Consider the following 25,837-nt stretch of genomic DNA (forward strand, 5'->3'; position numbering starts at 1 on the left):
TTGCAAAATGAAAGTTACAACAATTATTTAATAGAGTGACATGAAAGTTTGTAGCTCATTCTTCTTGTGACGAGAAATATATTCGAATGAGAGATAGAAAAAACAAGTATGACTTATTAAATTTTGTTTTATAGTATTTTTTTATATTGCTGATTTTGGGTTATTGTCAGGCACTAAGACCTGTGACACTGCGACCTGCATAGATCTATTGTGCTCGCCCTTTTTCAAAGTTCACTACCTAGACCCGTCAGGGATAGAAATTGAAGGATATTCTTAGGAGCGATGGTTTTTATCCCCTCAGGATAGAGTGTATGCTTTTCAAAGGAGATATTACGTTTATGCATGAGTGGGCTACTATCAAATAGGATGTGTAGTGGCGATTCCTCTTTCATTTAGCAAAATCTGCATGGTATTATAGTTTTTAGTAGTATTTTATACTTGCCTAATTGTAGATTTATTTAAATAAAGAAATATCTATTTTATTTTATTCTATTATTTGCTTATTCCTAGTAAAATATATCCGATGTCCATCCTCGGATAATAAATAAATTACCCTGGACAATTAACACAGCGCAATCTAGTCTAATGGTAAGCAGAGTTTGTGTTATAGGTACTTGGCATCTGATATAAATATTTATATATTTATTTTGTAAGTATAATATACATAAAAAACACGCAGACCGATGCAAACAACCATACTCATGAATACAAATGTTTGAACTGAGCGAGTAATCGAACCCACTAGGCCCTCAAATATATACAATACAATCTATCTTCACGTTAAATTTGATAAAGTTCCTTTCACTCGTGAAGAAGTAACAAAGATTCAGACAAACAGATGGACAGAGATACATTTATATTAGTATGGATGTATTATTGTTTGTGAATATATGAAAAAATATTCACAGCGTGCCGTTTTCTCTCGTCGCACCTACTATGTTACACAATGGCAGGTCAAGCACCTACTCGCTCCAATTAGTGACGTCTTCATTCCCGCCACCACTAGGGCTGCTAACGGTTTTAATAGCATGCTAATGAGTTTTCTTTTTAATTTACTAAGCAAAAGTATTCGTTTTTATAGCTCTATCTTACTAATATTATAAACGTTTGTGAGTTAATCTCTCTATCTCGCTCTATTATATAGTTTTCTGACGACCTTCGAAAAGAGAGTGATAAGGAAAAAAGTTATATAGAAATTAAATAGTCGTATCACTTCCATCACATACAGTGTGGTACGATGCCGGGGTACCAGTGAAGGATGATAAAATGGGCATTAAGCAGACCAGTTAGCCTATCGTAGTAAATTCACCATGAATTTATTACGATGGTTTCCACGGGAACCACGTGGAAAATTGTATGACATGAGGGGCACGATATTTTATTATTTAAAATTTTGTTTTCTGTATAACTTTTTTCCTTATCACTCATAAGGAAAAAAGTTATATAGAAATTAAATAGTCGTATCACTTCCATCACATACAGTGTGGTACGATGCCCGTGCGAAGCAAGAACTTTTCGGTAGTCTTATTAATAGTATAAACGCGGAAGTTTGTGAGTATGGATATGAATATGGACGTTTTTTACTCTTTCACGCAAAAACTACTGAACGAATATTTATTAAACTTTACAGTAATATAGTTTATACATCAGAATAACACATAGGCTATAAATGTTACGCGGGTGAAACCACGGGCTTAACTAGTAATACCATAAATGCTTCGGCAGCGACATAAATTACACAATACTATAATTTTATAGTGAAATTAATTGAATACATTAATATATATAAAAGAGAGAGTGGACTGTATTTATTGGAAAGAAAATAATTAAAGGAAAAGGAAGCAGAAATACGATTTCGACCTGGAAGAACGTCTTCCACACTCCGAACACCCCAAAGTAAGCAATGTAACACCAAACTTACTCACCTTTGCTCAGGAACGTCCCGATGTGTAGTACTGTTTAGTGGCCACGCACTCTAGAGTGTATATTTTCATCAAAAACAATTATATTGTGTTAAATAAATCATTAATTATCTTGTTTTATGTAGATAAAAATACGGAGCGTCCTTTTAGTTCCAGTTCTTATTTTCAATTGTTTTATTATTCTTTTTTTGAAATTTATGTGGTCACATGTTTTTATATGTGGCCAGTATTACCGAGCGCCCTTTGCTCCAGTAAGCGAGCCGGTGATACAACCTGCTTAGACTAAGGAGGTTCGGAATACGGAACAGTAGTGTAAATATTATATTAATATTAACGATCCGTATGGACTTCACACGGGTATACAGTGTATGTCACGAAGGTCGTATAACAATCATATACTATAGTTACTAAAATATTAACTTAGTCTTGAAAGCAAAAACGTCTCAAGTTCAAATTCGTGAAATGCTTAAATAAATAGCTAATAACACCAATCGCATGTGTGCTATTGCGTTACGTCTAACTGCAGTTTGCAATTTAGTTGTCACGGGCCGGCTGTTGTCGCTAGCAAATGGGAAACTCATGTAAACACAACTTTATTGGCTTATCTAAATTGTAAGTTTGCAAACATGAACTAAGTACAGGTTGCTATTAAGTTATCTGCATTTCCCGCTACCAGGTGTTAATTACATATAACACATATATGTATGTACCTATATATTGCGATAGTAAAGTATTTTTATCCATTAATTTCTTCACAAGAAAATAGGTCTTTGATGATGACGATGATGATGTAATCCAGGCCGATTTCGGCCACGGCGACTATCTTCAATTCCGATTTTGTCGTTGATGTGCTCGCATGTGACTTATGTAGCCTATTTTGTGTGTAAAATACCTCGCACATTGCGGGCATGAGAGCACACCGCTCATATAATTATAGCTGATAGCCGCAGGTGGTCGGGCTTTCAGCTTGTCGCGTCTGGCGTCCAGCTCAAGGAGCCGCCGGTTTTCAAAAGCTTAATAGGTTTAGATGCTAAAACAGTTCACTTATGGTACCAAAAGATGTGTGACCGAAGACTGTTCTCTTAATGTATAATGAATAATATTCATAATATTTGGAGTGATTGTGGAATTTTTTTTTTTCTTATGGATAATAATGGAAAGCTGCACCCGCCTGCGCTAAAGGTTTATGCTGACGGGGCACCAGTGAAGGGTGATAAAATGGGCATGAAGGCAGACCAGGTAACCCATCGTAGTAAATTCACCATGAATTTATCACGATGGTTTCCACGGGGACCACGTGGAAAATTGTATGAGATGAGGGGCACGATATTTTATCATTTAAAATTTTGTTTATTTAAGTAATATAAATATATTGATCAGGCGGACCGCATGCTTATCACATTAACAATATGTAAATAGAGAATAAAAAGAACTGACAATCTCCATTTTGAATCGGTTGAAAATTACCTTTCCTACAAAAGTTCCTAGTAGTTCATGTATCTATAAATATCTAATTGACCCCCACCAAGGCCATAGAGTTAACGGCCAAATAAAAACGTTTATGTACAATAACAAAAAATTGACTCTCGAATTATTGCCTCAATGCTACACTTCATGTCATACCCTTTATTGGCAAGAAAGGCAAATCGCCTAATGTCGTGACCGTATTGCGTGACCACCAATGTTTATCGCAGTTCTCGGGGACTATTCTCGATGTTACTGTTTCGTGCACGATAATTTTATAATTCGAATGTTACTATCAACTTCGGAATCCAAACTTTCGCAATTACAATCGAACATAATCTTTAATGAAGTAACAAGGTTTTGTAGAATTTCCTTTAAGTAAATACAAGTTCGATGCCCGCAGACAGTTAGTGGCAACTGACTTGAACAAAATGAAAGACAATAAAGCTTGCGTATGTAATGCTTTTGTATATAAAATAGTTACGGCAGTCGGGTACGTGCGTGTGCATTCTCCGGAACACTGTGTTTGCAAACCAACCTATTTTTTCAATTGGAATTGATATGATGCTCCTCCTACTACTGTATTGTAATGACTAAATAAGTCATTATGTAATGTTATTGTCATTAGTTAATCAATTACATTATATTTTGTTGTTTCTTTAAGACTTATCATAAGTGTACATAGAGCTCCATGAAGAAAATATTTATATTTAGTTTTATTGTACCTTAGGTAGATTGAGCCAAAAATAATTAAGAGAAACACAGATTTATGTATAACTAATTAGAGACAATGTAATAGGTAGTGGTTCAGCATAATTATCCTCTTAAATTTATTTAAAAAAGAAATTATTTAATCACCAACCGTAACCCGAACCAAACAAACCAGTTTCAATAAGCAAGCATCGATTATTGTACTCAACCATAACACAACGTGCTGACCCAACACCCCGCCATTCTTGTGAATGAAAATAAATTTATTTGTGTCACATCTCGCACCTATTCGACATTATCGTGTTATTGACTCTATATCGACAAATTGTTTTGTCAACGGCAACAGAATGTTTATCGTTCGAAATTTATTCGAAAATTGTACTCCCAAATATTTGATCGGTTCGAAGTTCCGAACTTGTAGTAATACGCATAGTCATTGTCGTAATTATTTATTGAAGAAAATTCTATTTTAACATCGTATTTACGTTGAGTGATGTTACGTATTCGATTATTTTAGTTCAAATATTGTACTTTTGTGAATGTACAGTATGGGGTGATGTAACAGAAGACATTCTCAGTATAGTGACAGAGAAGGAAACTAAGAATATTAGTGAATGGAAAATAGACTTTAATTATAAAGAATTAAAATACATTTCCCAAAGGTTTTAATGTAACAATAGGTATGTTTCCCAGAAGGACCTCACAGAGATCGGCCTGAGAGGTACAATGGTGTCAACGGCACCACTAATCCCCATTACTAATAATCCCTCCTCTCCGTTCTTCTAGTAGACAAATAGAGTAACAAGCACATTACCTTAATTTACCACTACTAATAATATAATAAGAAACCTAAAAGAAACATATTTTAGTACGCATTGGGGGTTCAAAAGCTCGCTTAACACAAATCATATTCTTTCGTATAAACCCTTGAATTTAGTAGGCCTTTCGTGCTGAATGCATAATATGAACTAATTGGTATACTCTCAGCGATCGATTATAAGAATTAGAATTTGATTTGTTACATAGCGATATTCTCAACCTCCTTGGTTGTTAAAAAATACGCATAATGGAATCGTCAGAAAATAGTTACGAGTTAAAAAAGAAAGGTTTTTTTATGGTTGAGAAAGGTTTATTACAACATGCAAACCCGACATTTTCTCTTTCTGTTCAACATTATTTACAACTGTAATTAAGTTTTCGTATTTTTATTGTTACACAAGTGTTATATGTCCGTCTTTTCTATGTAACAATGAAAATGAGAAAAACACATTGCACATTTCTCTGCCAAATACTTACATGCAAACAACTATTATATATACAGAAATTATGTCTGTCCATTTGTCATCTTTTCACGACTGAACGAATGATTTAACGGCCTAGGTGATCTCGGTGAGCAATTTAGCATACCCTCTTTCTTCCAAGGGTCGCTGATTCGATTCTCGCAGTAGACAAACGTTTGTACTCATAAGTATGATTGCTATTATTGCTATAGCAGACCAATACAAATGAAATCAAAATATCTTTACCTAAGACAGCCTCGGTGGTCTAGCGGTTTAGCACACCGCTTAGCGGTCTAATGGTTGTGGGTTAGATTCCTCGTATGGTACAAACATTTGTATTCGTGAATATGATTGTTTGTATTGGTCTGGATGTTGACTATGTATAATATGGATGTATTTAGAAAAAAAAAATTGTTTTTGTATCAGTTATATAGTACCCATAACACAAGCTTTAGCTAGCTTAATTTAGACATAGATGGCGCTGTGTGAATAGAACTATTATTATTTAGTTTATTATTTTAATATATTATTATATAAAGGCCAGCATATAACTTCATATAAAGCCTACAAAATACATACATATAAATTGCGATATCTAATTATAACCCTATGAGTTCATAACACGTTAGAATAATAAATAGATATGTCCAATTTAGTTCAGTAGCGTGTCGTTAGGGTGTTTTATATAATTTTGTGAAACTAGTTCTAACCATAATTAGGTTAGATTACAATGGGCGCGACCCGCCTTGTCATGACCTGTCATGTGGTGTTTGATTGTTATTTTTAACCTGTCCTCGAAATTAATGTTGTCCTTGTACTCTGTTTGTCAACATTGTATATGATCTGTTAATATTTGAGAAAGTTGTGGCCTAATAGTTTACTCGTTGACAATATTTTTCAGTTTTACTCTCCGGTGGTGGAAACCACAATAACAAACCACCAGAAAACAGACAGGGCGGCTAAGTCAATTTGCTCAGACTAGGCGGCTATGTCAATTTGCTCAGACAGGGCGGCTAAGGGAATTTGCTCATACTAGGCGGCTATGTCAATTTGCTCAGACAGGGCGGCTAAGGGAATTTGCTCAGACAGGGCGGCTAAGGGAATTTGCTCATACTAGGCGGCTATGTCAATTTGCTCAGACAGGGCGGCTAAGGGAATTTGCTCAGACAGGGCGGCTAAGGGAATTTGCTCATACTAGGCGGCTCAATTTGCTCAGACAGGGCGGCTAAGGGAATTTGCTCATACTAGGCGGCTATGTCAATTTGCTCAGACAGGGCGGCTAAGGGAATTTGCTCATACTAGGCGGCTATGTCAATTTGCTCAGACAGGGCGGCTAAGGGAATTTGCTCATACTAGGCGGCTATGTCAATTTGCTCAGACAGGGCTGCTATGTCAATTTGCTCAGACAGGGCGGCTAAGGGAATTTGCTCATACTAGGCGGCTATGTCAATTTGCTCAGACAGGGCGGCTAAGGGAATTTGCTCAGACAGGGCGGCTAAGGGAATTTGCTCATACTAGGCGGCTATGTCAATTTGCTCAGACAGGGCGGCTAAGGCTGCTAACTTGTGAAGTGCTGTAGTTATTACTTTAAAATTAGGATGGGACTGACTTTGCAGGTGGTTTTATGTTGTACAAAAGTCACTAAAGTTCAAAGAAAAAATAAAAAGAACTGAAATAATCCCAGAATCAGAGGTAGGCTTAAGAAATATGAAAATGTCAAGTGCATATCTTTTTGTAAATATTTTTTTTATATATTTTAAAAGATGTACAGATTTTATTTGATTTTCGTATATTAGAAAGGTCATTTGTAATTTTATTAAACGATTCTCGGGTGTATTCTTTCATGGGGGTGATTATTCTCACAATGCACCACAAGATAGATCGGTTCATAAAATCCCATTGAATAAAATTCTTAAGTGACACTGTAATCCACATGTGTAACTAAGGGGCAAGGGGTAACCGTTTTCTTTAGAGTTCTATAGTAAGCTATCCAGTGCAATCTATGTAATGCAGCTTATTACCATACTGAGGGGTAGTTATATAAAAAGGGTGGCTAGTCGTCGTTTTAAGGTACGGGCTTTTTATCTTGATTTATTTGGCTTTATTTGTATATCGGAATAATACACACAGCGCCATCTAGTCCCAAACTAAGTAAGAGCTTGTAATTAAGTAAGACACAAGCACGTTTATCCCTTATGCCATAAAAAAATATTGTGTAGGTCGAGAACCTAATCCATAACCATCGGCAATCAAGTGGTGTGCGAAAATATCACCAAGGCCTAGCATGTCATTTATTAATTTTACAGATGGTACCCCACATATTCCAAATTCCAACTCGGGACCATCTGTATATACCACCATATTTATAATTACTAATGCAAACGACAAACCCGATGTCATTCCCAGTAACAAATAAAATGAGATAAGGGCGAATTGCACTAGAATTGAAAAGGTTCCGTAATATATTATTTACTGTATTTTACATATAAGAGAATTTATTTTTGTCAGTATTAGGACTTTGTTATTATAGAAAAAAAGAGATAAATGTTATTTGCAATTCCTTGATTTCGAACAAACTAACCCAATGCCTATTTGGTATAAGAAACATTTTTGCTGTTTTTTTTTTTGCTCTGCAGGTTTATGCTGAATTGGTTATTCAGGCTTGCGGCACATACAGCTGCTCTCATTTCTTCTATTTGTATATTTATTTTTCTGTACTTGCATTTGCATGTTTCTGTAATTGGACAATAAAAAAATATCTATTTATTTATATTTATATTTAGAATTCGAGATAAGGGAAGATTCCATGACGTAGGATGTTTATGTAATAATTTTTTTTTAATTTTAATTTATTTTTTTGCAGTCATGAGCTCAAACACTTAGAAGCAGTTGCAGAGGTTATAAATAAAAAAGATTTGGAAACGTTTACATGACAATATAGAAAATGGTGTAATTGCTTAATTAGTTTACAAATTGACACAGTTACGATTTAATATTTGATAATGTAATACCCCCCTAACGTACCGGTAAAATGCATAACATGTCAGGAATATTAAAAATTAATTCTATATTTTAGAAAATTGTAAAATTTTTGATTGCTATCTCATTTTAAATTTAGAATAGTTTTTTAAGTGCTAACTAGATGGACAATAAAGGTTTACCTTTTCGACTTTTTAGTTCGGAACCCTAAAAACGGTACTCAGATTTCATTGTTTGGTCAACGCTTGCGTCATTATGCCGGTTATTTTGTAAGCTTTGCAATATTTGTAAACATTGCAGTATTTGACATCAATTGCCTACTGCCGGTCTTAATTGAAAGATGTGATGATTTTGTAAACGACTCGGAATGACAAACAGATTAACGGATAGCAGTTGGTTGCTATATCAATATATTGACTTATAAATTCGCGATAGCAAATAGATTAAAACAAACACTACACTAACACCAACTGTGTATCAATTTATATATTTCTCACTAAACTCTCTGACGATGGAAACATCATTCAAATAATATTAGTACACTAGTTACACTGGATTGATATCAGGGTTGCCAACCTTTTACGTTAACATGGACGAAATAAAAATTCACACGAAAAAAACACATAATTTTAAAATAAATTAAAAAATATCAAAATAAGCTGCCAGCAACACGATTTGTAGCATTAACAGCAGATACCCAGTCATTTAGGCCCCTGTAGAGAGTACAACAGTAATAGGGAGCTTCCCGACAGAAGAACTGCCTTCAATTCTTAACATGACTGACATTTCAGTACTTTGAAATGTCCTACAGCGGATCCCAACACATAGTACAACATTTAAATTCATTAGACAACCAACTCTCCATGTTATTGCAAATAAATCAATGCACCTAACTGTACTTTGCACGTGCTTGACTGTACATCTCACGCATCAGTTACACAACAGTTACAATGTTTGTTTGTAAACATAACAAACGCAATCCGTTGTTATCGCGCGCGCGCTGCATGCGGAGATGCGTGAGATTGCTGTGCACAATATATTATTATGGTGTCTAGATGTTTTCTGACATACATAACTCCGTCCTTCATAGCCACTACAGTCCTTCCATCAGCATTTCGAAAAAAATATTTAATTCTTATTTGATTCCCATCAATACACGAAGCTGTTTCAAAAGCCAATCATATTAATATATTTAGTATACTATTTATTTATATAATATGTGGAATTATTAACATTTTTACATTATATATTGCACAGTTAGTACAATACTGAATTAAACATTTCTTTTTATTAAATTATTGTTTATTTTTTTGTACAATTGTATTATGTGTACGATTTGTATTATTCTATTTGTATTTAGAACAAACATGCACTGCCATTGTTCAGTAATTACCTCCTCTGTCACAGCGTTATGTTAGTTGGAAGAGATAATGGCTTATCCTTGCCAATATTTTTATAACAATGTTATATTTTGTTAGACAGTACAAAAAAATTTACGTTCATAAACCGCTAAAATGTCTTATGTATAAATGATTTTTTAATATAATTATCGAAGAACTAGTAAAGCTAAAGCGTAAAGCTCGCGACTTCGTATTCATAGTATTGGAAACAACAATAGTTATATACCGTTTTGTATTACAAACAGATTGGAATAAAATAAAATTTGAATTGAATCTTACCACAATATAATTATGAAAACCGCAGTTAAATCTGTTAAACTTTTTCTGAGACGACTTTACATTTTATGTTATGATTGGATTTAGTTTTGTTTATAGATCTAGTCTGTCGTCTGTCGGTTACTGAGTTTCATAGCTCCCACTGCGTGTCACTATTGATTTTTCTCAGAGGCTGAGAGAGATTGCTTTTAAGTTGATTCTATTCGAAGATTGTAGACCGTAACAAATTGTAATTTCTTCCTTCACTTACTGGCTAATTGCGAAATTGAAGTTTGCTGGAAATCCCTCAGAATATTGATGAGGGATGAGAGAGTCAGTTGGCAAATTCACCAGGAATTTATAACGATAGTTTTCAGGGGAACCGCTTGGAGGTCAACCTGACTACTGATGGTATATTCTAGGTGAGATGACCCCATTCATCCACATCAGTAAATTAGGAATTTCCTTCCCCTTAACACGCATGTTTCTTGCTCGTTCTTCTTGTGATAAGTCTGCGTCCCAATGAGCGAAAAATAAAAAAAATGCTCTTCAAAAGGCTTATTCTTGCTTTATCCACAACAAAGTTATCCGGGGGACAAAAATACTGTGAGTCATTTCGAAAAAAGTATGGCGGGCTCAATTTGGCGAGGTGAACGCCTTCTGAAACCAAGAATATTTTTTTATTGGGTTGTTTGGGCTATTGGCAGGTGCTTGGACCTGTAGCACTGCGACCTATATATATCTATTATGCTCGAATTGAAGGATATTTTTAAAAGCGATGGTTTTTATCTCCTCAGTATAGAGTGTAACCAGGAGTAACAAAAAAACTGGAAAGGACAATTTGAGTATGTAATATTTCAGCGAAAACTGTTCAAGATAATTGGCTGAGCTGTGAAGGCGCTAAGGGGTGACAAACAAACGTACTGACCTTGAAGTATATAATATAAAGAAGGTTATAAAAATTATGTAACGTCCCCAAAGACGTAACAGTCGCCCGCAATGCGGGACACGAACCTTGAACATGTAAATATGTTTCCAACCCAAATCTTTACGCAGTATATATTATACAGTAAAATTAGATTTTTATTTATCTTTACTTATAAGAGTGATTGGATTTTTTTTGTTCGTTTTTTTGTATATCGGCTACCAACCAAGCTGACGACTTGATGGTAAGTGGTAACCATCGCCTATATTGACGACCTCGGTGGTCTAGCGGGTAATTACACCGCTTTTGATTCCACTGTCGCGGTTTCGATTGCTCGCGCGACTCCAACTTTTATATTCGTAAGTATGATTGTATGTATAGGTCTGGCTGTTTTCATGTATATTAAGCATGTATTTTCTATTATTTGTTTAGTACCTGTAATACAAGCTATGCTTAGTTCGGTGTAATAAAAGAAATATGACTTTACAAAAAGATAATATCCAAGAATATAAAATCTAGTAAATGTAAGATAGACTCCATTTTCCGCAATCAGTTGTAGAGCTGAGGCTACTAGAGTAGCCAGCCAAGAGTGCAGAAATCTTCTGGGTGTCTTCACAGGCTTCACAGAATGACCTCGCCGTTCCGAGGATTTGTTCGTTGTGTGGCCACTGCTACGCACTCCAGGATTACGTGAGCAGCTATTTCTTTGGCTTCAAAGCAGCTCCGACAAAGGGAACTGTCTGTAGCACCTATCCGAAGTCGCGAGTTACAACTTATATATGAAAAACATTGCTGATTTATATTCAATGTTCGCTGTATTGTATACGTGAACAGTGTGAGAATATAGTAGTTTCTACCTGCGTGAAGTGGAACGCACTTTTTAGAACCAAAATTCAATTCGGCGCGAATCGGTAAAGGTTTTTTCTTTGAATTCTATTAAGCAGGTAGGTTATTTTGTTAAATTAATTGTTGGTTATCTACAATTTTTTTATGAATCTCCATTAATCAATGATTGCTATTTTGAAAGGAGATCATTTTTTATACGGCATATTAAATGAAACGAAACATTTATATTATATGATCAGCCTAATTCCAAATTATGAGAAGACAAAATTTTATATGATACGTCTGTCAATAATGACATGTTGCATTATTATTACTTTATACGATTTAAAATTTATTATATATTAGTGTTAAGTCATTTTAATATAATTTTTATTTGTGTCATACAAATAAAAATTATATTAAAATTGTCATAAATTATTCTTAAATAAAATATAGTTTTACGTTTATTGTTATGTGCACAAACTTTCATCCCCTATTTCACCACTTAAAGATTATATCATGTGCTAAGAGATAGCCCATGTTTTTGTACTCCCCATATAATCCATCCTTCATGAGTTTCCTATTACTATGTAATATTATGTTATTTGTGCTATTACCATCTCAAGACTATACAGCAAAATGTATCGTACTTTTACTCATATAATTTTCAAAAGATTTGTTATCTTTTGAAAATTATATGAGTAAAAGTACATACGTATACGTTTTGACATTTATAATACACAAGTGATCCGTTCCACAGCTTCGCATAGATATACATACATTACAGATATTTTAATTCCTCGGCTTGTTATATATGTACGATAATAAGCACGTATGTGGTCTAAAGATTACCTAAAATTAAAAACCTTAAAATATATTATTAAAAGGAGTCCCTTTAGCACGTATTATACATATATATTCTTTCCTTCGTCTTGAGTCAATCTATCTATTGCTGAAAACTGCATTAAAAGCCGTTGCGTAATTTAAAAGATATAAGGAAACAGATAGCGGCGCCTTTGTTTCATACTATAAATATATGGCAAAACAAACCGAACTTAATGAACAGTGGTAACATTACCTATATTCAACTCTTATAAGAGCTGTATCAACTCTGATAATCTGTAGTGTTAATTACTCTGTGAAAAGACTAAGAAAGGAAGTAAATTTCTTAATATTTGATCTTGCACCGTAGTGTCACGGCCACGCACCATAAATTACAACGCTGAGTAATTTTTGTCTGTGATATATACAACTAACTACATTAAAAATAAATCTACCAAGGAAACAGTTCTAAATTCAAATTTTCAAATTGAGAACACAGACGCGTTCCATTGCGCACATTCGAATGCGTGGCGCGCGCCGGAAGCTGCTAATGCGGTAACAAGCCGATGCATCCGTCACTATAGCGGCCCGTACCAAACTGGGTGGCACTTCGCACTACCGAACGGAATGGCCAATAAACGACTAATAAATTACACAGAAAAACACACAAAGCAGTATACGAGAGTTCTTTCACGCTTCGTAGGAGTTGAAACAGTAATGTATCAAAGATATCATTATTGCGGTCCCGTTAAACCAAGTCTCTTGAACGACTTCAAAGTAAATATATCTACTACTATAATAACAGGTATTATGTCTATTTTTCATTGGTAGCCATCGCGTATATAAATGAAAAGCACCACAGACAACATCGTCTTTTGAAATCTGTGGACCACTCGTGAATTGCCATTCCGAAGGACTAACTAATTTTACAGAAGTAAATTATAAAACGTCGTCTGCGTATCTTTTTTTTAATGGATCATAATGGAATGGAGGATAAGATAAACAGAAGGTTTGGTCAGTTAGCCCATCGGACAAGATCCCCGGTTTTATTTCTGCGGTTCTCCTAGAAACCATCATGACAAATTCCTGGTGAATTTGTCACTACGGGCTAACTGACCTGATCTCATACTCATCCTATCCCCTCCATTGGTGCCCCGCCAGCGCAGATGGGAGCCCATACCATTATTATACATAAAAAAAAACATTATTGTTTGTTGTTTTATGGAGTCAATAAAATCAGTGTATACTCTATTACTGACCCCTTCCCGCATCACTTAACCATATCAATAGGGTTAACAGAATTCTTAACCCCAATATAACGCGATTCGTTAAATCACAGTTAACAATTGATTAAATTAAATTGCTTCGTCTATTAGATCAGCTATCAGCGAACGTTACGCCATGACTCCGCCGTTTTATTAACTTTAAAAAGTCATTAATCATTATAAATTGCATTTTGTCTCAAATTGAATGGTATTAGTGAATTTCATGGCACTTACCTGTGGTTTGTATTTACAGTTTAAACAACATTTTGTTGAACCTGTATTGTAAAGTAATTTTAAATTTGACGCCAAATTTTTTTGTATTTTAATTTAGTTTTTATAAATCAGGAATGCCAATTTACTGCCTAATCGGCACCCTACAACCAAAACACAGCTAATAGGTTTTTGGCGGTTGAATTAGGTGAGATAAGTATTTAAGAAGAAGAAAAAGTTGGAGTCGTGTCGAATCAACAGCTAAATAGATTATGATGATGAAGATGGTGGAAGGTAGCGGAAGCTCCACCGACAAGAGCAAAGCTCTTAAATTATGAATGAATGAAGTATTTAAGCCAGTAGGAGACGACTTTTATAGTCTACCTCTTTTTAAATAAACGGGAATCTTGTTTCAGGCAAGTGGGTCGGAACCTCATCATCCCTGGTGGTACCCGCACCATCGATGCCACGGGAAAACTGGTGATGCCTGGAGGTATCGATCCCCACACTCACTTCGAGCTCGAGATGATGGGGGCCAAGAGCGTGGATGACTTCTACAAGGGCACCAGGGCTGCTGTGGCCGGTGGTACCACTACTGTCAGTAAGTAATGCTTTGTTTTCTTCCGACTGTTAAAATAATTTGCTAATGCAATGGTATTTTACAACAATAGTATTAAAAAAAATGCTATCGGATCATTGACCAGCCTGAATTGTTTGTCTATTAAAAAAACTATTTTCAAATATTGCGATTTACGTTAAATTAGTAAATTCTCGAAGTGATGTTACTCATGAAATAGTTTTGCAAAAAACACATTATCGAGTCCTTCAAGTCTATATTATCTGTCGATTAAAACAAATACACTAATCACGATATATTATTTTAAAACGGATAGCTACTAACAATTTATATCATGAATATACAGAAAGACGGATAAACATATAAACAAATAAATAAGGGTTGGGTTCCGTTTTACCCTTTAGTCATCTTTTTTCGTAACCCTAAAAATATTTATTTTTCCCTGTTAGTTTAGTGAGAACTATATTACATGAAAAATTTTCTTCTTAATTATTTTAAATAATAAAAAAATACCTAATTGCTTTTATAATTGGGCCGATGTTGGAAGTGTTTTTATGTGTCACTTTAACATTTCAGTCGACTTCGTTCTACCTAATAAAGGCCAATCTCTAATAGAAGCATACAACAATTGGCGCCAAAAAGCCGACGGAAAGGTCAGTAAAATAAATACTACAGAATATTATATGGAAAACCATAGTAGAATAAGTAAATGATTTGTCTTAAATAAGTCGGCTGTTTTCGGAGATAAAAATCTTGCTAAAAATTTTTCATTTTGCTAAAAACTAAATTTCATAAATTATGATTAAGAAATTTCAAAGTAAGCTGAGTCTGATAAGGCAGTCAATTTGCAGGATAATGGATATGACATCTTAGTTCTCCGGAATGACAATGCATGTATCATGGAGGTCATACGGTAAAGTCGTGTCTGTATTGCTGTCCATTTATTTAGGCGATGGTTACCACCTACCAACGGGCCGTCTGCTTGTTAGCCCTTTCAGATATATATTTTTTAATTCAAATGCGTTTATTTATTTATTTGAGCTACCTACAAGAAATACATCATGAAGTTACAATTATTATCACTTGCAAGTTCAGGTACATAGTGTTGACTTAATTACTGGAAGTCACGGCATGCGTAAATGATCAATTTGTTGATTTTTTTTTAGAATAATATCAGCAGTAATCTCTATTGTGTATAAAAATATTTAATATTTAATAATTATCGTAATTGCCAATTCAGGTATGCTGCGACTACGCTCTCCACGTAGGCGTAACCTGGTGGTCTCCCTCCGTCAGGAATGAGATGGAAATGCTCACCAATGATCAGTATGGCGTCAACTCATTCAAAATGTTCATGGCGTACAAAGATGCATGGATGCTGAATGACTACGAACTGCAGTGCGCTTTGGAGGCCTGCACCGAGTTGCAGGCTTTGGCTCAGGTATGTTGAGAAGAAGGGAGAAGAAGTTAGTTCCAATGGGAATGAAAGGGGCTATAGAGTGGGTCAATGCCGTCTTGGGGAGTCCGTTTCTACACAGGGAGCAGTTGTGAGGGGAAGGGAGCTGTTCTAAATCTCACATCCCCACCTTGTTGGGGGCCGTAGTCTTATTAACTGGGGTAAGCTATTCTTCAATTCACGCAGACATTAATCGCGGTGGACTGCTATTCAATCCCGACTCCTGTGTATAGACTTGGATTAGAGACATCTTGGAGTTTTTGATGAGTAGGAGTCTCACACCAGTGGAGGATAATAGGATGAGCATGAGGTCAGGTCAGTTAGCACATCGTGATAAATTCAGATGATTTCCAGGGGGAACCGCGTGGGGGTCAACCAAGCAAGGCACATTGCTAGCAATAGGGTCATCAATCCACATCACTAACAATCCCCTTTCCCCCCTCAAAGTACTTGTTTGCCTTCCCCGGGTCTTCATGAGGATTTTCTGCAAGTAAAAAAGAATGTTTTTTTAAAGAGGTGTTATAACGGGGTTGGTAAGAGAAATTACAGAACAATAACAATAATAATAATAATAAAGACATTTATTCAGCATCACATCAGTATCAGTAAAACATACTGGTAACGCTGAATGTTACTCCTATACAACCTCTTAGACCTCAGAAATGACATAGCAGCCACGGTGGTTATGCACTTTCAGGGGCACTCGGCAACTCGCGAGTTCGATACCTCGCACGATTCAAACATTTGTATTAATGAGTATGATTGTTTGTATTGTTCTGTGTATACATATAATGTATGGATGCATTGTAAGACATTAATTTTGAATTATGATATTAAAGTAAAGATAGTTTGAAAATGACATTACAAATTGGGGCATTTAAACAGTTAGCACCCAATAAAAATATTACCTATTGCTGTCATCTATTGTTCTGCTAATAAATTAATTTCATTACATTTATGTATTTAGAAAAAACATGTATATAAAAGTATATGTATCAGTTGTATCAATACCCATAACACAAGTTCTACTTAGCTTAGGACTAGATGGCGCTGCTTGAATTGTACTAGGTTATTATTATAATATTTTGTTGCAGGTCCACGCTGAGAATGGAAACATTATAGCCCGCAACTGTGAGAAGCTGCTGGCAGCAGGAGTAACAGGCCCTGAAGGTCACCCGCGGTCGCGAGATGAAGAAGTAGAGGCTGAGGCCGTGAACAGAGCCTGTGTTATCGCTAACCAGGTAATTAAGGGGCCTCTCACATTTCCGATAAGAGTCGGTCGATCCGTGCCATCGATTCGCGTTTATTTGCTACTGCGCTCGCTTTTAGGAAATGCGCAAATCTGTGCTCACGAAGCGTACAGATATTTCCGATAAGAATCGGACGATCCCTGCCGTTGACGCCGTACGATTAGCGTTTAATTCTTTGGTACAGCGCACTGGAAATGCCCCAATTTAGGCGTCTTAGGCACAAGTCGTCCGGATTAAACCCGATAATGTGAGCCCACTGTAACACACTGACATAGGCATATTTAATACAAAACACGCTTATATATGTACATGCTGTCAATTTAGTATTTACTAACACAATAATTATATTATCATTGTCACTAACACATTGGTAGAATATAGTTGTTTTCAAAAAGTAAAAAAAATCTCAAATCAGTGCAGTAGATACGGAGTTTTTAATAACAACATTTGAACAAGTACATACCCATTGAAATATACATAAAAAATTTCATCCAAATCAGTGCAGCCCCTTAGTCTGAGTTTGATGACAAACTGTAAATCATATCAGTGCCTTGTGGGAAAAATAGTAATCATTATCACATTAAAACACATTTAAATAAGAATGTTATATGTATGTATAGATAAATTAGATAATCCCTCTGTAATCCTTTTCAGGCGAACTCTCCTCTCTACATAGTGCACATAATGTCCAAGAGTGCTATACAAGCGCTGCAGAATGCAAGGACCAGGCAGAGACCGCCGCTGTACGGAGAAACCCTTGCTGCCACTGTTGGTACCGATGGTAAGGCAACATTTTTTTTTAATTTGCCAAGCAGGAGAGGAAGCGCCACTACACATCCTATGTGGTTGTAACTCACTCATGCATAAACGAAATCTGCTTTGGGAAGTATCACTCTATCACTCTATCCTATACACTATCCTGAGGAGATTAAAAACCATCGCTCCTAAGAATATCCCTCAATTCCTGTCCTTGACTGGTCTATCTTAAAAAAGGTCCTTGCCCTTTTTCAAAGTTGCTACCTGAGCTGAAGTTGCTTGCTGAGAGAAGTGGTTTTGGTCTAAGGTTCTAACATATTGAGAAGAATTCCCTGTCGATTAATTGTGTACCATTGTAGTTACATAAGAAAATAACACTATGATTATTATTTGCAGGTAGTCACTATAGGAACGCGTGCTTCCGTCACGCGGCTGCTCACGTGCTGTCCCCCCCTCTGCGGGCTGACCCCTCCACTCCTCAAGCCATAGTTGAGGCACTCGCCGAGTTAGTATTTTGTTTTTTTATTATTTATTTCTATAGTATTGACCTATTTATATAAACTGGGACTTTTTATAAAGTATTTAGTTTATATAAATAGGTCAATAGTAACTACTAATGGTCGAAAATCGACCATAAGTAATTTAAATTATAAGTTTGAACATTATTAAGGTTCTATTGTCAAAGTCTATAATAACTTCTATACATGTGTGTGTAAACTACATGTTTAATATTTTTTATTATTGAATTAATTTATTTTTTATGTTTAGTTTAAAAAAATATATTAGTATTCTGCACTCCTCTATATAAACTATAAGTGTGCGAAATTTCATGCTCCGCGCAAATTTCGTAAAGAAGGTTACAAAAGTTGGCTACACGTATTAATATATTGATAAATAAAAATCAAGTATCTGTTTGTAATTCCAAATTAACAGCTCATTATTAAATGCATATGAAAGTATATGCAATTACATCATATATTTATAAAAAAAATATCTGTCTGCCTGTATGTTTGTTATTGCTAATCTCCTAATCGCCTGGTTCACTATGCTGTACTCTGGTACGCTGGTACGATACATTTAGTGTCTGAAATATAAATTTACACCTAATTTTGTCAGCCAAATTCGAACTGACGACATTCGGGACTTGTTATGGTGGTAAACACCAAGACATGACAGTCAAAATGGTACTCTCTGCAATAGTTTTAATTTCTACTTTCAGTGATAGCTTACAAGTGATTGGAAGTGACAACTGTACTTTCCACGAGAAAGACAAGGAATTGGGGAAAGGCAACTTTACGAAGATACCAAACGGTGTCAACGGGGTTGAAGACCGGATGGCTATATTGTGGCAGAAAGCAGTCAATACCGGTACTGTATCTATTAATGATAGAACTGTAAAAGTAACTATCAACGCTGTACCCGTACTTAGTTACTAAACCAATTGTAATGGTTACTAGTGTATGGTTAAATTACTAGGTACTTTTTATATTAGTTACACCATTTCATCGTCACCATTCACAAATAAAATAAAGCTAAAAAATATCATACTTTTCTTAGTGCCTTATCTTATCCCAAGCAGAGCTTGTGTTATTGGTACTAGCTTTTGCTCGCGGCTTCGCTCGCGTTAATTTATCCCTTTAGGGATGGAATTTATTAAAATCCTTTCTTAGGGGATGACTACGTCATAATAGCTTTATGCAAGGAAAGTCTTAGCCAGATCGGTTTAAAGTTGATGAAGTTTCATATAAAATTTCATCCCCTTGGGGGTAGAATTAATCAAAATCCTTTCTTAGCGGATGCCTACGTCATAACATCTACCTGCATGCCTGCTGCACCAAATTTCAGCCCGATCCGTACAGTGGTTCACTATGTCAGTCACCTTTAATATATTTAGTTCAGTAGTCTTGTACCCATAACAAGCTCTGCTTACCTTGGGACTAGATGGCGCTGTATGAATTGTCCAAGCTATTGTTGTATGTATATTATACTACATTATGAAATACTTACACTAATACAAACAATCATACTCATATTCATACATTGCACGATGCATTCATTTGTATTCTCAAATGTATTCATCGTGTGAGGAATCGAACCTGCGACCATCGGAACTAAAGGTTTATCCTAAGCCACTTGACCACCGAGGCTGTAATCCAATATGTTCATTGATCAGGCGTCATGGATCCGTGCCGCTTCGTGGCGGTGACCAGTGCTAACGCTGCGAAGATCTTCAACCTGTGGCCGCAGAAGGGTCGCGTTGAAGCTGGTTCAGATGCCGATGTCGTGGTCTGGGATCCACGCTTGCAGCGGACCATCTCTGCTGCCACTCATCATCAGGCTGTCGACTTTAACATCTTCGAGGTCTGTAACACTTTATTTTATACAAGCTGCCCACGATTTAACTCGCGTGAAATTTATAGCCTATGTGTTATTCTGATTTAAAAGCTTATATTATAGTAAAGTTTCATAAAAATCTGTTCAGTAGTTTTTGTGCGAAAGAGTAATAAACCATCTATCTAAAATCCATGAATCCACACTAACAAACTTTCACATTTATAATATTAGTAACATTAGCAGTTATTAGTAGTTTGTGTTACATTTTCCCCTTTTTGCAACATTTTTCATTACAGCTCCGCTCCTATTGGTCGTACTTTGAAAGCGTATGACACACAAAACTAACGTGTAAAAGAATTTACAAAAACGGTTCAGTAGCTCCCTACTACTAACGAACTCACATACTTTATGTCTTTATAATGTTAGTAAAGTAAAAAGAACATGTAATTGAGAAAATACGTTTATTTTTCAAGCATTTCTGCTGTAAGTAAATATATGCAGCTTGCGAATAGAAACTGTTTTTTTTTCCTTGACTGACAAAGTACGCATGAATCATCTGGTCGTGTGATGCCGATAGTACCCTTCATGCTCTAAAAACTTATATATTAACAATACAGGGTCAAGAAGTAGTAGGGAGCCCGCAGTACGTGATTGTCAACGGGCGTGTATGTCTGGACGACGGACAACTGAGGGTTGCTGAAGGTATTTAACTATATTATTCCATAATAAATAAATTCAATACGTACATTCGCCGTTGCTTTAAAAGTACACCTCAAAGTCAGGAGAAATAAAACACTACTGCGCTATAAGATTGCAATGAGATGGTAATTACCACAATAAGAAAACAATATGTACATAGACAAGAAGCCTTAATCAATAAATTACTACAACTCATTAGTACCTATAAAACGAAAACATATCGCGTCGTAGCAATTGAACAGCGGCATCTAGTGACAACTATCTAAATATATATAACTCAAAGGTGACTGACATAGTGATCTATCAACGCAAAGCCCAAACCACTGTACGGATCGGGCTGAAATTTGGTGCAGCAGGCATGCAGGTAGATGTTATGACGTAGGCATCCGCTAAGAAAGGATTTTGATTAATTCTGCCCCCAAGGGGATAAATAGGGGATGAAAGTTTATATGAAACTTCGTCGATTTTAAACCGATCGGGCCGAGACTTTGCTTGCATAAAGCTACTATGACGTAGCCATCCCCTAAGAAAGGATTTTGATAAATTCCACCCCTAAAGGGATAAATTAACGCGAGCGAAGCCGCGAGCAAGAGCTAGTGTAAACTAAATTTACAAGATTACTTTAATTTATATTGCGAATGATTTCTCGAAGAAAGTTAGGACATATTCACTGGCAGCTTCTATGTACCTTCATCTCAAGCACTACGTGTATGCCTAATTTTACAATGGTTGGTCGAGGGATTCGCATAAGGACATATCTACATTGCAAAGATTTGATGGCCTCGATGCTCTAGCGGTTTAGCGCACTGCTTTACTTCCGATGATCGTGGCGTCAATTCCTCGCAGGGTACAAACATTTCTATTCATGAGTATGATTGTTTGTATCGCTTTATTGGTAAAGAAGCCTATTATTATTGTGTTTTTCTTTTACAGGATTCGGAAAATTCCTGAAAACACCAGTGAACTGTCCGTACGTGTATGGACTTCCAGAGCCTGGTACCCCGCCGCTAGATGAGCCTCCGTCCCCGGATGTGCCCTCTCCAGCTCATGTCAGTAACGGAGGCTCCCACTCGCCCGGTAAGCACACGAGTACTAGGCGTAGAACATAGTAAAAGCCGAAAAAATGTCGACAAAAAAAAATACATGATTTATTCACGTAACTTTTTTTTGACGTAATTTTTAACCCCTTCCTCCTGGTAGTCTGGCTTTTAACGTATCCCCAAAGATACGTTAAACTAAAGCCAGACTACTGAAAATCACTTTTATTTTCCAAGTCCTTTGTGAATGCTTGGCCGCGTCCATTGTTCCCTTATTTTATAGTAAACTATATACTGTTTTTTAATCTCGGAGACTAAAACTAAGAAAAAATAGAAGATAAAGATTATAGGCACATCAAAAATTATTTCAATAAAAAATGGGCTTCAAGGCTATCCATTTCCAACAGATCTGAAGCTGTTGAACAAGCACCTGGAGGGAGTGTCGGTGACATCATCAGGCTGCAGTACGCCCACCGGCCGCAAGATGCGCGAGCCCGGACAGCGTGACCTGCAGAACTCCACCTTCTCCATCAGTAGTACGTATTTTTGTAGATGATGGAATGAAAACACCTGGGTGTTTATTGATAATGGACTGGTGCACCCACCTCGTCAAATTTCGCCCGTTTTTCACTACATTTTTATTTCCAGCTCTGCTTTTATTGCATATAGTCTAGGGGCCAGTGATAGTATATAGCCAAGGGGCTTGCCCATTTATAAAAGATGGCCCTGGGGTTCTTTGATAAATGGGCTAATATAATACTAAAAGAATTTTCAAAAATCGGTTCAGCAGATCCAGAGATTGCTTCTACAACGTCACAAACTTTCAAACTCTACAGTATTAATACAGATACAGATACAAACAATCATTATCATGTATACAAATGTTTGTATTGTAAGAGGAATCGAATCGCAATCATTGAAAGTAAGATGATATGCAAGTTTGACGGCCTCAAACTTACAAACATACTGGCAAATAAATTAGATAATTAAGCTGCTGTTTAGTCACAGTTAATGACATATAAATTCTTTTTCATTTACAGAAGAGGTCGAGGGTCTGGATACAAAGACATCAGTACGTGTGAGGAACCCACCTGGTGGCAAGTCCTCAGGCCTCTGGTAATCTGTCAGCTGTTAGCACAGATGACGCTTCAGCGTAGCAAAGTCACACGTGGAAATAATTAAACGAGTATGTATAAATTCCCGCCAAAACCAAACCATAGACAATGCTATTTTTGTTCGTAAAACTATTAAAACGTGACCAAGTGGTACTGAGATGATGTCTGATTGACCAAGAAATTATAATGTTCAATATGACAATTTTTAATAAAACATTTTTGTTTTTTATTGTCTATTTTACAAAGGAATAAAAAGTATGTAAGAGTACTTTTTAATTAGGTATGTCAAATAAGTTTAATTTTAACCACTAATTAGCCGTAATATCTACGTGATTTGAGAAAAAAATATTAATCAAAAAACTTGACGACATCTTGAATCGTTTTTGTTTTGATTTGATTTGATTAATCGTTTTATCATTCCACGTGTGAACTTAACGCCAATGCTTGGGACAGCTACGAACCAATTTAGTTTATTTCTTTGTAGCCCAAAGCTTTTATTATGGTAATAAGTGTTAGACTGTTTAACTATAGGTCACAACATGATTATGTATTTATCTGGTTTTATATAGGCTTATGTGTTATCCTCGTTACTGGACAATCATGGGTTTGATTCTCAACATTAATATTTGAATTGACAAAATTCTGCACTTTTTATTTATTATGGGCAACAAATTTAATAGAATATTAAATGATTTAGGCACGCGTTGTTGTGGCCTCAGGCCTATTTAAACTGCAGTATCTTTAATGTTGGTCCAATTTAATTTCGTTACACATATGAACCTTGATACATATTTTTCTTTTTTACGTAGACATCCACTATAAAAATATTTCCAGTGTATCCAACAGGAACGGGAGAGATAAAATAACAGTAATTATCAATTGTTGGGCCCAACAAAAAAATGTTCTATCAATGAAATGAAATGATGACTCGTATTGTCCATTAAAGAGGACCAATTGTATGAAAATACATTAAAAATTCAAGCTACCACCGACTTTGTATGCATAGATACCGTAGTTTTTAAGTTTTATTTTATTTAGAACGCAAAATAAGTTGTGCCAAATATATTTAGAACCAGCGCTAAAAAGATTATAATTATATTATGATATTTTATGCAGATTCTACTTTACTGAATATACTTGGAGTTTAAATTTGCTAATATTACAGATTAAAAATATTAACTTACACTTTAAAAATCTATGAGATCTATGCATAATGGTTTCAATATTTTATAACATATATAACCGCATATATAAGTAATAGTACTTATATGTTAATAGTTGATAATATGTGTAGTTTACGAATTTAAATGCGCATAGAATAAGGTAGTTTCAATGGAGTATGATCGAGAGCTTAATTACGTAACACAGTTGCCAACAATTCTTATTTGAAACAGTTGCAAAAATACAACTCTTTAATGGTTCATACAAAATCGCTAAACTATGTTGATAATCTGTTGCAAATGAAAATTGTTAGCAACAGTATTACATAATAAAGTAGTGGATTATGTGATAATTGTTATGATTGATAATTGAGTACGTACGTATTTGTGACATGGGCTAGTTAAGCATATCTTTATAACCTGGAAAGAAGACATTTTGTGCGCAGTTAAATTACATAAAATAATTGACCTCATATTGACTTTGAAATATTCGTGTTCTAACATTATAAATATACCTAAATATATATACAACTTCCATGAGAGTTTTCCAATTACCAACCATATCGTGTCAAAATTTGAGGTAAAATTCAATAAAAAATAATATTCGTTGATTTCATAGACCAATAACATCTTTAACCAGTGACCAAATACTTTTTCGAAGGTTGTCTATGCTCTCAATCCAAATTTGAAAACAAATAGGTATTTAAGATGTTCTAACCTAAAAATGCAAATAACATTGTTTTTGCCCATTGAGATTTAAGAATGTGACCACTTTGAGTTTAGTTTTCAGGTAAAATATCTTGAAAAACATTGCGAACTCAAGCTCGGCAAAAATTGGCAATCTTAACGATTTTGACACTCAAAGGAGTACAAGATATCTCAAAATCTTAATAAATTGAGCAATATTGCGGCTAGATTTAGATTGAGTGCATTAAAAATCTTAAAACCCCAGATAGGTAAGAGGCTTGAAATAATGTTATTGGCTTGTATTATTTGTTACAGCAAGTACGTCGTTTCCCTTATTCTAAATAACATTATAAGAGCGGTTGAAAATTAAATTAATGGAATACATTATTATGTCAGTGTTACGAAAATTTTCATGACATTAAACTACTTTAGAATCAACTTGCATGTATGTTTGTATGACTATTTGACATTTACACACTTACAATATTTTTTTTGTATTTGATGTGTAGAAAAAATCGTAGGTTTATTTATCCTTTATGAGAGTATGTTGTTTGTGATTATTATGGTTTGTCTATCTGTTTATTGTAAGTTAGTTAATAAGAGTTTTATTGTTTTTATACTAAGCACTATTATAGCCAAATAATTTATATACTTACAAATATTGCAGTTGTTACGGCGACTTGATTGGTTTCAATCTTTAAATAACTA

General features: G+C 35.3%; 1 protein-coding gene across 2 annotated transcripts in view; it reads left to right on the forward strand.

The window, feature by feature from the left end:
• LOC131851318 (dihydropyrimidinase) overlaps positions 1-23,590 on the forward strand; it is a 51,211-nt gene extending 27,621 nt beyond the window's left edge. For both annotated transcript variants that reach the window (XM_059201814.1, XM_059201808.1), the window contains exons 3-14: positions 14,475-14,659; positions 15,212-15,288; positions 15,876-16,076; positions 17,186-17,332; positions 17,996-18,122; positions 18,494-18,602; positions 19,317-19,465; positions 20,271-20,458; positions 21,049-21,133; positions 22,064-22,207; positions 22,575-22,703; positions 23,208-23,590. In XM_059201814.1, coding sequence (XP_059057797.1) covers positions 14,475-14,659; positions 15,212-15,288; positions 15,876-16,076; positions 17,186-17,332; positions 17,996-18,122; positions 18,494-18,602; positions 19,317-19,465; positions 20,271-20,458; positions 21,049-21,133; positions 22,064-22,207; positions 22,575-22,703; positions 23,208-23,287 — 1,621 coding nt within the window. In that variant the 3' untranslated portion in view covers positions 23,288-23,590. The remainder of the gene's footprint in view (positions 1-14,474; positions 14,660-15,211; positions 15,289-15,875; positions 16,077-17,185; positions 17,333-17,995; positions 18,123-18,493; positions 18,603-19,316; positions 19,466-20,270; positions 20,459-21,048; positions 21,134-22,063; positions 22,208-22,574; positions 22,704-23,207) is intronic.
• Positions 23,591-25,837: the final 2,247 nt, after the last annotated feature.

This window comes from Achroia grisella, unplaced genomic scaffold (assembly GCF_030625045.1).
Source record: "Achroia grisella isolate CSIRO2021 unplaced genomic scaffold, CSIRO_AGI_Agris_v1 utg1174, whole genome shotgun sequence".
NCBI lineage: Eukaryota > Metazoa > Arthropoda > Insecta > Lepidoptera > Pyralidae > Achroia > Achroia grisella.